At 35.9% G+C, this 17,615-nt stretch overlaps 1 protein-coding gene across 3 annotated transcripts; it reads right to left on the reverse strand.

Annotated features, from left to right (window-relative positions):
- Positions 1–631: 631 nt before the first annotated feature.
- LOC100801108 (serine/threonine-protein phosphatase PP2A-4 catalytic subunit) lies at positions 632–15,646 on the reverse strand. Of its 3 annotated transcripts, XM_003518966.5 has the most exons (11): positions 15,209–15,646; positions 13,725–13,781; positions 13,251–13,334; positions 12,861–12,932; positions 11,947–12,018; positions 11,647–11,687; positions 2,377–2,443; positions 1,632–1,823; positions 1,431–1,520; positions 1,230–1,337; positions 632–1,125 (listed from the first exon to the last, which is right to left on the reverse strand). In XM_003518966.5, the coding sequence occupies exons 1-11, from the start codon at positions 15,302–15,304 to the stop codon at positions 1,060–1,062; spliced, it is 945 nt and encodes a 314-aa protein (XP_003519014.1). In that variant the 5' UTR covers positions 15,305–15,646; the 3' UTR covers positions 632–1,059. The 3 variants fall into 3 exon arrangements, with proteins under 3 accessions (XP_003519014.1, XP_014623267.1, XP_006575178.1); XM_014767781.2 differs by lacking the exons at positions 13,725–13,781; positions 15,209–15,646 and adding an exon at positions 13,009–13,155 and having other exon boundaries at positions 13,251–13,319; XM_006575115.3 differs by lacking the exons at positions 13,251–13,334; positions 13,725–13,781; positions 15,209–15,646 and adding an exon at positions 13,009–13,244.
- Positions 15,647–17,615: the final 1,969 nt, after the last annotated feature.

Raw genomic sequence — 17,615 nt, forward strand, 5'->3', positions numbered from 1 at the left:
AATTGCTTCATTTAGTTCCATAAACTGTGAACACAAGAAAAATTCTCTTGAATCTGTTCCAATGAAAACTAAAATGTGATGGCTGAGCTAATTATTTACCTTCTAATTCAAATCTATTTTCTCTGTAATAGGCCTCGTGCGTGTTTCTTGCAATTTACATGATAAGTCCTTCCAAATGGAAATTCCAGCATTTTTTGGAATAAAAATCAAACGAGTTACACAAAATGTTTTTCTCAGTAAAATAAATTTGTAAATTTTTAACAATTATTTATTTATTTTGAAAACCCCACATTTGTCGCAAAATGTAGGGTACTAAGTTCAAATTAACAAAGGAGATCAGCACTAACCTGAACAACTGAGGCAGCTTGGTTGATAACTTCGATATGTCAACCGAAGATGGAACGCTACTTGGCAGATATTCAGATACTAAATGTTTATATAGACATACAACTGCATCAAAGCCAACAGGCAAGGGAAAAGAATCATATTTCCTTTCGTTCACAACTATTTAGTTTGACCAACTAAAGTATATATATTCTTTTCACTGGCAATCTGAAGCCAATTGATAACCACCAATAAGCTCTAGGAATGAAATTGAACATAATTAGTAAAGAACAAAACTGAATCACTATTATCATGCAACTTTTACTGAAAATTGATAGAACATAGCAAAGCAAATCATCAACAGAAATATAAAATCCAAGTCATTGCTTCTAGAGATGGGGAAACACAGTCATTGCTTCTAGAGATGGGGAAACACAAAAAATATATCCACAGGTCACTGGAATAATACATATTCTGACATGGCCATCATCTAGGAGACTTCTCCAATAGGGTGTCCAGCAAGTTCTTGAGCGTCACAAAAAACTGGAATGTTTCTCGCCTAATTTACATTAGTACGGTATTGGGCAATCACCAAAAAAGTTTGGTGTGCATACCCAAAGATTTTAAGTCCTTACAGTAATCTCATCAACGAGGATGAGGATGCACAAACTACTTGAAATTTGTGCAGAATGAGATGTAACTGCGACCCCAGTATGATATGCAGCAGCAGCAACATCATAAGAAGTAATCAGGCGTTCTACGGGTGACATCAGGTTCTCCTCTCCTGGGAGCAGGATCAAACTGCAAGAACATTTCAAATTTATGTCCAGCGATCTAGTGAACATGAAAATATTTTACCAAGCAGTATAGGAGCAAATTATGTTAAACAAGATAGGAAGAGAGACCTGGATAAATGTGTGGCCCATGGAATCATCAACCTCTAAAATGGAGGCCATGTTCCCACATCGATAACAGTAGTTAGGTGCACTAAAAATGGTAACCACCTTTTGTTCCTGTTTCAACAAAACAATGGACATCTAAACTTCACTCCCATAATTCCAAAGCAAACAATACAAAAAAGATTATTCCATGAGAAGGTCAATTACATGAGCCCAGTTAAATCCATCCATAACCAGCTGATGAGCTCTAGCAATTAACTTAAGCTTGTTTGTGTGATTAAATTGTTCGGATATATCCTGAAAGAAAGAATGAATTTGAATATAAAATACAGTAGCAAATCTCTCTCAATGCTTCATAAATAGTATGTTCACCAACATATAGAATTGAGAAATTATATCTTTAGTTACCTGGCCAAATGTATATCCAGCACCACGAGGAGAAATTCCCCAGCCACACCTATCATCTGGATCAGACCACAACAGATCGCACATGGGCCCTTCATGAGGAACCTCTTGAACACGATCGAAGTTCCTTATGTTATCAAGAGTCTCAATTGAAGGTGAAAGCCCACCATGCAAACAAAATATTTCGGACTCAACCTGAAAGGGACCATATTAAATTAGAAGCTGAATGATCAAAAACCTGAAACTATGACCTTTAACTGCTAATGTTTTTTTCATATGGCAAGAAAATAATTATAATAAAAATGAGTGGCAATTGAACTAGTTGCAAACTACAAACTAACGGAACAAACTTGAGCATTTTAAATTCACTAACAGAGAAATTCAGTGTAGTTACATGACCATCATTTTTTAATTAAAAGACTACTTATGCTAGCACAAACAACATGAGTTTGTTAAAAATTACCATATATGTCTAAGTCCATTATCCCAGTCACCCCTCCAACATTTTACTTTACCAATAGAACATGTAAATTTAGGTTAATTTAAAATTCATTAGGTACTGCTCTAGGATAAAGGGTTCCTCCAACCCTCTGACAAGAGGAAAATATTGATAAATTTGCTTAATCTAGGAAAAAAAAGTAGTTAACTAAAAAATTTACATAATAACTGATATGCAGTTTATTCTCAATATTTATTGTCCTTTCCACCAGTTAAAATCACAAATTAGGAAGATAAAAAGTATACTAACCAATGCAGTCAACGGAAAGAAATCAAAAAGGTCAGTAAAGATCTTCCAAACACTAGCATTACCATATCTGCAAAAGAAACAATCATAAGAACTATTATGCATTTAATGAAGGAAACATGGAATTAGATAAATCGATAAGATAACATTTATAATATACTCTCTTAAAAAAAACATTTATGATATACTGATCCAGAGTCTCATAAAATTGAACCTAAAAAGAATTAAATCCAGATCTAGTCAAGCTGCATCTCAATCTAAATCCAAATGCATATAATATTTGTTCGAATTTATTAGGCAAATTAGTCATAATGTAGCTCAAGCTTACCAACATTAAGACTAATAGTCCTAATATATTTCTATCAATATTTATCAAACCACATCTTATTAGCTTGTTACAATTCACATTGACGGATGCTTGTATCACCTTTACCCTATGTTTGGATGGAGGAAAAGAAAATAGGGAAGAAAGTAATTTTTTAGTTTGGTTGAAGAGAAAATAAAGAGAAATCTGACTTCAACAAACAAAAATGTCAAATTTAAGTATTAAAGCCTTCATTGAACATATGGAATATTACTGTTTTTTTATAAAAAAAAATTGACCACTAGATGTAACCAGAGCCAGGCAACCGGCATCATAAAATTTGCTTCGGATACAAAGGAAGTAACTTTACAAAGCAGATATCTTCAAAACAAAAAGGTTCTGAATGATTGTAGCCATTTATCTATTAGAGATGATATAAAAAAAATAATGAAAGGAAGGGTTTTCGATAAGCTGTGAGAGTGGGAGAGAGAGAGAAATAGAAAAATGAGGTAACTAATATTATTGATCTGAAAAGTTGATTTGAGTTAGTTACAACTAAGGTATTTAAAGACCTCTGAACTGTGAAACTAACAATAACTAATTCTAACTAATCCTGACAGAATTTTTTTTTTTTTTAACCGCCAAAAATAATAATATATTAATATGAAAGAGTACCAGGGGTACTACAAATAGCACAGGAGAGAAATCTCCTGATAAGGTACAAAAGACAAGAGCCCCACAAAAGAAACAACACAATCCCAACCCTACACAGCAAACTTAAGCAAAGGCTAAAGGCATTGCTGATGACCATTGGTGATAAGGAACACTGAAATCCTTATCCCACCCCTTGAGCCAAGTCCAAGTGAGGAAAATAGAATTATCAACCAACTTAGAGATATCAAACGAATGATTGTGAAACAGCAAGTCATTCCTGGATTGCCAAATTGACTTTGTGGCAGCCAACCACCATATCTTCCATCTTCTATTGATGTCCTTTCCTCCAGCTGTAGATGAGTGTTGAAGGAAGTTATCCATTGGGCTATAATGAAGAGCTGTATCTTGCTTGACCCAAGTAAAGAATTCCCACCACAGAGGCAACACTTTCTCGCAGGTGAAGAACAAATGAGAGGCAGTTTCTGGTTGAGTTTGACAGAGAGGACATAGGTCATTATCAAGCTGAATTTGTCTCCTAGACAGATTATCCTTAGTAGGGAGTCTATCCCAAAGCAGCCTCCAAGCAAAAAATAGGACTTTAGGAGGGACTTTCAGATCCCAAAGCTGATGAAAGCCCGAAACTTGAACTTCAGGGAGCTGCTCAGCTTTAATAAGGTTGTAGGCTGATTTGGTAGAAAAGATCCCATTAGGTTCAGCCCCCCACAGCCAGGTGTCTTTCAGATTGCCATGAATTGTGATAGCTGCAATATTGTCTAAAAAAGTTGAAGCTACCCCCATCTCACTGTCAAACAAATTACGTCTCCAAGAGAAATTCCAATCCCACCCATAATCAGAGAAGTACCCCATGTCTTCCACAATGTGTAATCTTTGGGAAGAAATTTGGTAAAGTTCTGGAAATTGCTCTTTGAGAGGTACCCCGCCGTCAACCCAAGAATCTTCCCAGAAAAGAGCTTGGTCTCCCCTACCCACCTTCCAAGAGAACTGCTTGGAGACATCCTCCATGTCTGGGTGCTGATTAACAAGCCTTAAGTCAGACCACCATTGGGAGAAATATTTCTTTGATGGCCTCTGGTCTAAGCCTCTCCATCCCTTGTACTTAGAAAATAGGATCCTGCTGCAAAGCTGGTCTGATTGGTGAAACATCAGCCATTTCCATTTAATTAACAGAGCATTATTAAGTGCCTTAATGTCTGTAATTCCCAAGCCTCCCATAGCTCTAGAGGCACAAACTTTACTCCAAGCTATCTTCTTCCCTTCACAGCTGCCACCCCAGAGAAATTTCCTTTGAATTGCAGTTAGCCTATTAATCACTGCTGTAGGGGCCCTGAAACAAAACAAATAGAACATAGGCAGCGCTGTTAGGACAGCATTAATTAGAGTAATTCTGCCAGCCATAGAAATGTTTCTCTGTTTCCATTTATTGAGTCTAGCCTCGAATTTTCTGATAATGGGTTCCCACACCACCATTCTTCTCGGATTAACTCCAATAGGAATCCCTAGGTAGCAGAAAGGAAAGTTGAGCAGAGCACAGTTTAAGAAGGCAGCAGCAGATAGGCACCAATCCTCAGATTTCCCTATAGCTCCAAATTGACTTTTAGCAAAGTTGATTCGCAGGCCAGAAACCATCTCGAAACATCTAAGCATGGCCTTCACAGATTTGACATTATCCATAGAAGCTTCTCCAAAAAAAATTGTGTTGTCTGCATATTGGAGAATATTAACAGGCACTTTATTCTTCCCCACCAGAAAGCTTTGGAAGCAGTTTTTGCTAATTGCTTCCCTCATCAAACCTGTCAGCCCTTCAGCAACCAGGTCAAATAAAAGTGGGGCCAAAGGATCCCCTTGTCTCAGGCCTCTTTGAGGCTTAAACTCTGAGGTTGGGCTTCCATTTACAAGGATTGACACAGAAGCTGAGGTGATGCATCCCTTGATCCAGCTAATCCATCTCTCATGAAAACCCATTCTGCTCAACATGTAGAAAAGGAACTGTCATGACACCGAATCATAGGCCTTTTCAAAGTCAACTTTGAATACCATACAAGACCTGTTGGTCCTCCTTGCCTCCTCCACTACCTCATTAGCAACCAAAACCCCATGCAGCAGTTGTCTATCCTTTACAAAGGCTGACTGCCTTTCATCAATGAGGTGAGTTAAGACCTTTCTCAGCCTATTAGCTAGCAGTTTAGCAATGACTTTGTAGACACAACCTATGAGGGAAATAGGTCTAAAGTCACTAATAGACTGTGGGTCCTTGAGCTTAGGGATGAGAGCAATAAAAGAATAATTACTGCCCTTGGGGAATGAAGCATTCACATAGAATTCTGCAAAAAACCTTAGAAACTCAGGTTTTAGCTCCTTCCAAAAATGTTTGATAAATCTGAAGTTAAACCCATCTGGACCCGGGCTTTTGTCGCTTCCACAGCTCCACACAGCACACCTAATCTCTTCTTCATTAAAAGGCTGGACCATCATCTCCCTCTGGGTAGGAGACAGAACATTAAACTGAACTCCATCCAAGTTGGGTCTGTTCAAATGAGGTTCATTGAATCTATTCTGAAAATGTTGCAGAACTTCAGCCTTGATCAAATCAGGATTTTCTACCCAAGTGCCATCCATCATCAGCCCCCTCAATCCTGACAGAATGTAACTACCTGATCCTAGTGAGGTGCCGTTAATGAAAACTAACAGCCCTTATTTCTATATTGCTGACTAACAATAGATGGGTGTTGTTAGCAAAAGCTAACAGCCCTTACAATCATGATACAAAACTATTTTCACAGTTATGCATTTACATACTCCAATACCCCCCCCCCCTCTCAAACTCAAGGAGAAGAGTTTTCAGAAGACTCTTCACATTGAGTTTGCCTCGAAGAGCTTCAAATCTTGATGTAGAGAGAGGCTTAGTCAGAACATCAGCCCACTGATCCAGAGCTGGAATATGAATAATAGAGAGCTGCTTGGCCAAAATCTTTTCCCTGACAAAAAACACATCAATTTCCATGTGTTTAGTTCTGCTATGAAAAACTGGATTATGAGCAATGGAGACAGCACTCTGATTATCACAGAAGATAACATGAGTGGTGAAAGGGACTTTTAATTCTGTCAGCAAAGTATGAATCCAAGTCAACTCAGTGGAAGTCTAAGCTATGCTGCAATATTCGGATTCTGTATTGGACCTGGCAGTAACTTTTTGTTTGCGAGACCACCAAGATATTGAATTTGGACCAAGAAAAATGGCAGTCCCTGAGGTTGAGCGCCTGTTCTCCATGTCAGACGCCTAGTCGGCATCACAAAATGCTCTAATAATCAAGGGCTTTGTAATAGAAGTGGGTTGAAGAAGCAAACCATGAAACAAGGTGCCTTTGAGATATCTTAAGATTCTTTTCACCACCGTCCAGTGAGAATCAATGGGGCAGCCATAAATTGGCAAACTTTGTTGACAGCAAGACTGATTTCAAGTCTAGTAAGGGTAGCATATTGTAATGCACCAACCACAGATCTGTATAGAGTAGGATCATGAAAAGCATCAGCACCATATCTGGACAGTTTGCAGTTAGAGACCATTGGAGAAGAAATGGAGTGAGCCTCAGCCATGTTAGTTTTATGGAGTAGATCTCGAATGTATTTGCTGAGTCATCAAGATAGAATTGTTGGACAGATACTTGATTTCTAGGCCCAAGAAATAGTCTAAATGACCAAGCTGCTTAAGGGAAAAAGCAGTATTTAAGTCTGTCTGTAAGCTGCTGAATCAGAGAGGTTAAGCTGCCTGTCAGAATATATCATCCACATAGACCAACAGATAAACAGTATGCATTTGTTGTCGGTAGATAAACAAGGATGAATCACTCTTGCTTCCAACAAAACCAAACTGTAGTAGAGCGAACTTAAGTCTGTTAAACCACTGCCTTGGAGCCTGTTTTAAGCCATAGATGGCTTTATTGAGCTTGCAGACCAGTGACTAGTCTGTAACTTCAAAGCCAGGAGGTTGTTTCATAAAAACAGTTTCTTCAAGTGTCCCATTTAAAAAGGCATTATTCACATCAAGCTGAAACAATTTCCATCCCTAGGACAGAGCAAGAGTAAGGACAATTCAAATGGTGACAGGCTTGATTACAGGAAAAAATGTTTCATGAAAATCAAAACCATGAACTTGATGAAACCCATTGGCTACCAACCTTGCTTTGAATCTGTTAATAGAACCATCAGCATTTTCCTTTACCTTGTATACCCATTTACAGCCAATGGCCTGCCTATTAGGAGGTAATGGTACTAAGTCCCAAATATTATTCTTCATCAAGGCATAATAATCTTGCTGCATAGCAGTAAGCCAGTCATGATTTGCTAGGGCTTGTTTCACAGTTTTAGGCTCAGAATGAGTGAGAAATAGTAAAGGGTGCTGTCTAGGATTGTGAATACCAGATTTAGATCTTGTTTGCATGGGTGAGTGTTAACTGGGATAGAGATGGGTGCAGTAATAGCCTCTGAAGTGGATGTAGGAAGGGTAGTGGACTCAGAATTTTGAGGTTCAGCAGAAATGGATGCAGAAGAAGTAGATGATGGAGGTACAAACACAGTGGTGATGGGAGAATGAGTGGACAAAGGTGAAAACCCAGGGGAATAAGTGGAATAGAACCGGAATTAGCAGGTGATGCTTGCGTTATCTGGGGAATAGTTGCAACACAAGGTGGAGAGAGGCTAGGACTGAGACTAAAATAAGTATCCAAACTCTTTGTGGAACTAGAGGAAGGGGAAAAAAGATCAGAGTAAGGAAACCTTAACTCATTAAACAGGGCATCCTTAGAGATGTAAACTCTTCTAGAAGATGATAAGCACTTGTAACCCTTGTGAGAAGAAGAGTAACCCAGAAACAAGCACTCTCAAAAATTGAGCTTGTGTGTTTGATATGGTCTTAGCAAAGGAAAACAGGCACACCCAAAGGTTTTAAAAAAGTGATAATCAGGCTCTTTATTGAACAAGGTAACAAAAGGAATAGCAAATTTAAGAGTAGTAGTAAGTAGCCTGTTAATTATGTAAACAGCTGTAGTAAAGGCATAATCCCAAAACTGTAGTGGTAAAGAAGCATGAAACAAAGTCAAACCCAAATCAACTATGCATCTATGTTTTCTCTCAACCACACCATTTTGATGATGAGCGTGAGGACAGATTAGTCTGAGAGATTCCAAAGGAAGCTAGGAGATTAGAGAGAGATGTGTATTCACCTCCTCAATTTGATTGAATACTCTTGATCTTAGTATTAAGCTGTAATTCAACCATGGACTTGAAATTTTGGAAAACAGAGATGGTTTCAACCTTGGACTTTATAGGAAAAATCCATGTGTGCCTAGAGAAAGCATCAATGAAGGAAACATAATATGTATAACCAGCATATGAGGTGTGAAGGTCCCCACAAGTTAGTGAAAATAAGTTCTAAAGGTGAATACACAGAAGTAGAACTGTGAGAAGGTAATCTATGAGCTTTACCCATACAACAAGAGGAACAAAATTCTGTGAAGCTTGTATTCAAATGGGAAATGTTACAATGATTAAGAACAATTTTCATAACATGATCGTTTGGATGTCCTAACCTGAAACAACAGATTTTGAGCCTATGCTAGAGCTATTATTGACAGTAGCAGTTGAATAAGAGAAGTCAGCATTTGTAACAGGGGCAGAAGTAGACATCAGCAGGGAAGGATTGCCTTGAAGCTGGAGATTGTGAAATGAATAAAGGCCATCAACACCCACAACTCCTTGAAGGAGGACCTTATGTGTCTCCTGAGATTTCACAAGACAGATATGAGGATGAAACTCACAAAACACAAAGTTATCTTTGGCAAACTGACTCACAATTAACAAATTTTTCGAAATAGAAGGAACATGTAACAATTTGTGAAGTTTAAAGGTTATACCAGTGTCGTTAGGAGAAATAAAGGTTGAGGAACAAGTTTTAGAGATACTTAAACCTTCACAATTGCCTATGAAGATCTGATCGGGTCCATCAAAATGAGTGAACTGCTTAATATTTTGAGAATCATCAGGAACATGAAAACCGGCTCCAAAATCTGGTATCCAAGTAGAGCCAGCTGGACCAGTCCCATGCGAGGACAAGTTCCTGAACATGGAACTAGATTGACTGTGGCCTAGACCAGTGGACTTAGAATTGGGATTAACCCAGGTGTTGGAGGTTCTAGGTGGACCAGTGGAATAAGGAATAGGCTACAGCATACTAGGATCAAAAAAGGTCAGAGAATCATGTGGTTGAAAACTAACATCAGTCTTGAAATGACAAGCATTAGCAGTGTACCCATATTTAAAACAAATTTGGCACTGGAAGTTAGCAAACCGACCACCACTGCTGCCTCTGCCAGGGCCACCGCCACCGCGTCCAATACTCTGATCATAAAAGGTACCACAACCACCGCCATGACTATACGAGTCTTGAGAACCACCATTTTTGTAGGTGTTTGGATGCGAGTAACCTTGAGTGTAATTTAACGACGCAGAATTGATCGTCTGAGCATCTTGATTGTAGCGTGTAAGGCGAGTTTCATGACCATAAAGAAGAGCTTTGATTTCTGCAATGCAAGGAGTACGCTTCTTACTTTCGATAACAGAGATTACTGGCGCATAATCAAATGGTAATCCTTCGAGGAGCGCATCAACATACTCCTCGTGACGAACAGGAACGCCCATGCCAGCTAATTCATCAACGTAGCCTTTGATTTTGCACAAGTATTCCTCAATCGATTTTCCATCAAGATTGATCGTGCACATGGCAGAACAAAGTTTTTGTGCACGGGATTTGGTGTGAAGGCTGAAGTATTCATGGATTGTCCCAAACTTGATAGGAATGATTGGAACCAAGAACTCTCGGCAGCACGGACTTCGAAAGTGTAGATTGTAGCCAAACAAGGAGCGTTTGGTCTTAAACCTCCCAGGTTTCATACTCAGGGTTGACTCGATCAGTGACGCAATCGTCCTCAGTGAGATACCGAGGTGGAACGACAGAATTAACAACAAATCGCTGCAACTTGTGTGATTTATTCACTGGCTCAACATGTTGACGCCAGTAAAGATAATTCGAATCATCAAGTTTCTCTGCAATCGAGTTAGGAAAAGATTGAGAAACTGAATTTCAAGGAGCAGAAGCCATGAACGCATAGTACAGGATCTTGCAGAAGAACTATGCTTACGAAAAAATGGCTCTAGATACCATTTTCGATAAGCTGAGAGAGAGAGAGAGAGAGAGAAATAGAAAAATGAGGTAACTAATATTATTGATCTGAAAAGTTGATTTGAGTTAGTTACAACTAAGGTATTTAAAGACCTCTGAACTGTGAAACTAACAATAACTAATCCTAACAGAATGTAACTACCTGATCCTAGTGAGGTGTCGTTAGTGAAAACTAACAACCCTTACAATTTCTATACTGCTGACTAACACTAGATGGGTGATGCGCAAAAGCCAACAGCCCTTACAATCATGATACAAAACTGTTTTCACAGTTATGCATTTACATACTCCAATAAAGGGTCATGAAAGAAAAATTGGCATAGATCACATCACACGCTTCCTCAACCCTCCCTCAAAAAGCAGCATTTTCTTGTCATTAATATTTTGAGAAGCATTACTTTTTGAAGGATAACTTATTTAAATTTACATGATTTGACCAAATCTGGACAGCCATACTGATGTTAACAGTTTGTCTAGGTCATCTAGTCTGCAAAATTGGATCCAACAAATTATCATTGCTTATTATATTTTTCTTAATTTCAATTTTGACCAATACATTGAATAGAACTATATATTCTTTATCCATGTTAACAAGAACAAGACATTGTAGACCAAAAATAGAGTGTGTACCCATACAACTTCCACAACACAACTCAGATGTTGCCACATGCCACATATCAATCACATAAAAAACTGAACATCTCAAAATAAAAAATCTGGAATCAAATGGTTGCATACAGTGCCAAATCACTGGAAAAGCTCAGATGATCACTCCGTTCAGTGCATGTAAAGATACTAGCAAATCAAAATATAATGTTACAAGTACCACGAAAATTGCAGGAAAAAAGAAAAAGGATTTCCCAAACAGCTTATACAGTATCCAGTACATATCTTAAGTTCTTAACGCAAGTTTATGAAACCAACATAGTGAACATTCACAATCAACAAAAATAAACTCTAACTTGAACAAATACAAAATTGTAAGTACATAGATTTCCCTTAAAAGGAAGTATCCCCTTCCCTCCCCATTGACCTCTAAATGAAGGTTTTGAAAGCTTACTTTCTGAGGCATTCATCGTAAAATCCATATACTTGAGTGATCTGTGCAAAAAAATATTAAAAAAAGGATAAAGAAAGGAACAATTAGTTCAACAACTAATACACGAGTCTTTAAATCAAAGCCTGAACAGTAACAAAAGTACAAAACAACACATTATGCAACTAGAAAGCCTCCAAGACAAGTTAATTTTTGCGGCATTAAGGAATACAAGTTAATAACTCCATAAATAAGTCCAATATAAGAACCTCAGGAACATAATACATAATTTTGAACGAAAGAAGATTTTGCATGCAAGCATACCTGACGGCTTTCATGGTTTCCTCTAAGAATAGTAATTCGCTGAGGATATCGCACTTTCAGTGACACAAGAAGCTAGAGAGAATAACAAATTAGTACCTCTAACATACAATACAACAATATCCAGCCAATACATAAAGATATGTCCAAATAAATAAAAATACATTTAACCTCATTCAGTAATCTAAGAGACAATAACAGCATAAGTAATCTCCAGAAAAAAAATTACAATCTTTTAGATGTAGTCATGTACATAAACATGTTGCCACTAATGGAAAGGAATTTACAATAACTGATGATTGAGATCTAGTATGCTTAGATAACCTTTAATGATCTCAGAAATAAAAATCCCAATTCAGAAACAGCTATCAAACATTAAAATATACATCAATAACATTAAAATATACAACCATAGCTTCAAAATATATTAATTTCAGATTTGAGATTTCATCAGAATATGACTTTCTTAAACCCCAAAACCCAAAAATTTCCAGCAATTGCCTCTGCCTGATATTCACAAGTTAAGCAATTGACACAGACAAACTTATCTTCAAAATTTGAAATATATAAAATGCAGACTTATTTATAATTTTTATCAACTGGGAGCCGTCTAAATCTGACTATGTTAAAAAAGCCGCTAATAATACTGCACAGTGCAAATTCTAACTATTATATTTCCTTGTTATATTATAAATTTGAAACTTGAAAGGAGCTACTTGCCATTTGGGGGCAGTCCAGTATTCAATTCCGCCCTAATAGCAAGAAGCAACTTGAATGCATACCCATACTTTCATAGATTCATATGCCAAAAAGCATGAATAACATAAAATGCAAGCTCCCGGAATGGAGAACGAACTACTAAACTACAAAGCAACAAGGTGCAGAAAATTCCACAAGTTTATCTTTAAAGTACTTACTGTTACAGTTTCAACTGAATAATAACCCCGGTCCACATAATCACCCATAAACAAGTAATTAGTATCTGGACACTGTAAACAAAACAAATTCTTAGATTCCATAGCTAAACAATCAGCAAAGTATAATATAAAAAATAAAAACAGAAACCTTGTCACAAAAAGGTTCATTTTGCACCAGTGACATGTTAGTAAACTTTAACGTGGTAATATTAGGGTTGTAGTGAATTCAAGGAGTAGTTCCCTGGTTATACAATCTACTCCGCGATACCTCTGAAGCACTTCAATCTTCAAAAGCCTTTTCTTTGGCAGGTCTCAATTATTTAGTTAAGACATTCCCCAGCTGAAACAGAGAGTTGAATACAAAAGGAAAGTGATAGTCAGAACTGATACCTTCCCTCCAATTCGAAATAGTTCAGCAAGATCATGAAACTGCCCATGGATATCACCACAAATTGTCACGGGGCTTTTCACAGGCTGTGATACAGAAGAGATATAAATTAATGCTTTCTCTCTAAGAGAAAAAAAAAACTTGCAATTAAAAGTTGCATTGAAATAGTGAGATGTGTTGGCATCCAAAAAAAGTTATATAGCACACAAATTTACAAAAAAGAAGATAGAAAGAATTACTTCTTCCCATTACAAAACAGGGAATAGAAGTAATAATATCAGATAATGAACCCAAATAATAAGGGGGGAAACCTAAAAATATGATGTCCAATAAGCAACAACTCATTTCTGCTTCAAAGGATTACTTTTCACACAAAGCAAGCAGAAGATGAAAAAGCAATGAAAAGTGAGATCAATGTCTAGAGAAATATCAAAACATAACACGAGTAATAAAAAGGAAGGAAGAGAGGGTTGCACCTGGACATTACTTTCATCCATCAAAATCTCCTTAGCCTTCTCACATAAAACTCTAACCTACAGGCAGAATAGAAAACAAGAGTGTTAGTTTACTTTTATATTTATTTTCCCAGAGATGATAATAGTCAGGAGGAAATTATATTGGAGACAACTTCCAAAAAAGAGCCATCATGCTTTGTTAAAACAATCCAAAAATAGCAAGAAAAAAAATAAACATATATGATATTTTTAAGGCAAAAATGCAAAATAAGTATCAAAGTGCAAATAGGTCACAAAGGAAGCAATGAAAGCTATTCATTTTCCCATCTAAGTCAATTTTCAAGCATACAAACTTTGAGAGACAAGATCTTTTGTGAGGACAGACAAATAAACTATACTGCTGATACAAAAGTGACAAAAGCATGAATTTATTATAAAAACTGAATGACTCCATAAAAGTAGCACCAACACAACATATTTAGAACAATAGAACTCCTTCTGCATTGTGGTTCTATGTACAAGTTAGAGAGAAAGCCCACAGATGTTCGTAAACACTGCTCCACTAAGATGCCAACAAAGTTCTGCAACAACTTTATGCACATAACTCTAAGTTACCACAATGCTATATAATATACAAGAATCAAAATTACTTCAGCTCGCCAAATACATTACAGAACTAGCAGCAGTCCATGAAAATAATGATTATTAGTGTCAGATTCCCTCAACAGACAAACAGCCAGGGCACAACATACTCACAATCTTGGGCTCTAGAAGGGTGAGGGTCAGACGAATGCAACATCACCCTTACAAGAGCGGAGAGGCTGTTTTAACAACCACTCTGTTACACCATCACATGGGAGAAACTTCAAATAGGCTGTATGGTTTTGCACCAATTTAAACAATACCTACGTCAAACTCCCAAATCCAAAGCAGAAGGTTCTGATTTTCACAGATTTTACGCATGTTATGAGCTTTTAATGCGGAACCAATCACATGAAAAGTAACTTCAAGGCAAGCAAGCCCTCCCAGTGTTTCAAATATACACAATCCTAGACTAGATTTTCTAAATATTGAGCCTAACGAAGCAATTTGAAACATCCACACACCATAATCAACCATCCATAATTAAAATCCTTCAAAACCATGAAATTGATTAATCCATATTACCCTAAACGACTGTCAAACTACATACAAATCCAGCCAGGAATAGAAGAAACGGCTTTTAAAATTGTCGAAAATAAAAATCTATTATTTTTTTCTTTTTCCGATCAATTTCCATTTCTATATAAATAAAAAATCATCTTCATAATTTCTCCACGTTAAGTACGAGCGATTTCCAACTCAATCCTTCCAACACTCCTATTCTAAGCGATTCAAAAACGGAAAAGAGAGTGAGACAAAAGAAAAAGAAAAAAAATGCAAAAACTAAGCAATGAACAAATTCAAATCAAGGTAAATTCCAAACCAAAACGAAGCAGATCGCGAAGAACGAGGGGAATGGAAACCTGGTGTTCGGAGAGTGGCTTGCATTGCATGAGCTGCGATATCTGCTCGTCGAGATCGAGGGTTGATTCCGCCGATGACAACGAATTGGCGCCCATCTCGCTGCTGCTGCTGCGCGATTGGATTAGGGGGAAACCGAAACCCTAACCCTAACGGTGAAGAGTGATATTGGTTTTCTCTCCTCCGGTGTGGGGGTAGAAGAAGAAAAAGAGCAGAGAACGGAGTGAGTGAATAAAAAAAATGTAGTGTTATGTAATGGCGGTTGAATTTAATAATTCTACGCTGTCTTTTGTTCACTTTTTAAAAACTAGCAGCAGGTTTTGTTCACTTTTTAAAAACTAGCAGCAAGATCTGGACCTGTGCGTTACACGATCTAAATAAAACAAACAAACTAAGAGGAAGATAGACTAAAGAACAAGTAAAAAAAAACTTAAATTATTCAACCAAACACATGAGGACTGTTGAAGAATTTTTATAATATTATGTGCTTACTAAAACATTCTTTTTGGTTTTTTGACTTTTTTTTTCTTTATCCTTTCTCGAATTTGTAATTTTGTACAAGGAGCAACATTCATTAATTATTATTATTTTTTTGAAAAAAATATATTTAATGTAAAGAGTTTAATAATTCTGTTATCTTTTGCTCACTTTCCATAAATTAGCAATTGGACCAGTGCATTACACCATCTTTAACAAAAAAACAATAAAAACAAAGAAAGATAGAGCAAGAACACTAGTAAAAAAACACTTGAAAAATTGTCCAATCAATACACGATGACACTTGGACAATTTTTAATTTTTTTATAGTATTATGCGCTCAGTAAAACACTTATTTTGTTTCTTTCTTTCTTTGTTTTTTTTTTTCCTTTTTGCTTTCTCAAATTTGCTATTTTGCACAAGGAGTACAATTCATTAATTATTTTTTTTGAAAAATATATATAGTGTAAAGATTTTAATTCAATGTTGTTTTTTTGTTCAATTTCCAAAAAGTAGTAGTTATACTTGTTCATTACAAAATTTTAACAAAATAAAAATAAAAACAAAAACAAAAACAAACAGAAAGATAGAGTAAAAAACAAGTAAAATAAACAAACAAAAAATAACTTAAAAAACTAATCAACCAAACAGCTGATAACAGTTGAATAGTTTTTATAATATTATGCCTTCAATAAAACACTTTTTTTGTTTCTTTCTTTTTATGGTTTTTTTTCTTTCTCGTTTCTCGACGTTGCAATTTTGTAAAAGGAGTTCCATTCATTAATTATTTTTAAAAAAAAATATATATTTAATGTAAAGAGTTTAACAATTATATGATGTCTTTTGTCCACTTTCCAAAAACTAGTAGCTGACCTATGTATTATACGATTTTTAACAAAAACAAAACAAAGAGAAAGATAGAGTAAAAAACAAGTAAAATAAAAAAATAACTTAAAAAATTGTTCGACCAAGATCAAAGTTGGATAATTTTTATAATGTTGTAAAACACTCTTTTTTGTTTCTTTCCTTCTTTTTATGGTATTTTTTATTTGTTTCCTTTTTTATTTCTCGAAGTTGTAATTTTGCACAAGGAGCCCCATTCTTTAATTATTTTTTCAAAAAAAAATATATTTAATATAAAGAGTTTAATAATTCTATGTTGTCTTTTGTCCACTTTCCAAAAATCAGTAGTTGGACTTGTGCAATATATGATTTTTTTTAAAAATAGAAAATAGAGTAAAATAAAAAATATAACTTGAAAAATTGTTCAACCAACACGTGATAATTGTTGGACGGTTTTTATAATAGTACTAGTCGATAATCTGTGTATATGCACAAGTAGTTCGCCAATTGATTTTCGATAAAATAATTAAAAGAAAGGTATTATAAAAAAAGGAAAAAGACTAATAACGATATTAAAGAGTTTTATATAGTACAGTACATTGATTACCATCTTTGGATTAACACGATGTTCTTGCTTTATATCAACAAACTAATCAATCACATCTGCTTAAAAAAAGAAGATAATAAATCTAAAATTTTCCCCCAAAAGCATACACCATATTTTATTCTATAATGATTAATATGCAAATTAGAAATTACCTACTAATACATTATTTTTTACCTCAAAGTTCTAAACAATATAAGTTTTTCTCTCTTTGAGTTGATTTTTCCATCTGTCAAATTTAAAATGTTCATTGTGGCCCTGATCTTGTGTCCCTAAGAAGATGAGCCAAAAAAATAAAAGTCATAAGGGCTCCAATTGTGTAGATAATATTTAATCAACTTGAGTTGATAATTTAATGAATGTAGGATTACCTTTTCATCCATTAAAATCATCTCCCAAAAACCTCCTCCTACATTCTTTTGAATGAAGCATATTTTTGTAATTCTGATTGCAAGTCTCCAAGTATCCTCTATATCATTAATCTT

This window comes from Glycine max, chromosome 2 (assembly GCF_000004515.6).
Source record: "Glycine max cultivar Williams 82 chromosome 2, Glycine_max_v4.0, whole genome shotgun sequence".
Taxonomy (NCBI): Eukaryota; Viridiplantae; Streptophyta; class Magnoliopsida; order Fabales; family Fabaceae; genus Glycine; species Glycine max.

Excerpts from the sequence above, each read along its gene's own strand:
- LOC100801108 (XM_003518966.5), bottom strand. The coding sequence starts at position 15,304 with ATGGGCGCCAATTCGTTGTCATCGGCGGAATCAACCCTCGATCTCGAC. Across the intron at positions 13,782-15,208 it reads AGCCACTCTCCGAACACCAG|GTTAGAGTTTTATGTGAGAA; the intron begins GTTTCCATTCCC and ends TTCTGCCTGTAG. Across the intron at positions 12,933-13,250 it reads TATTTCGAATTGGAGGGAAG|TGTCCAGATACTAATTACTT; the intron begins GTATCAGTTCTG and ends TTTTGTTTACAG.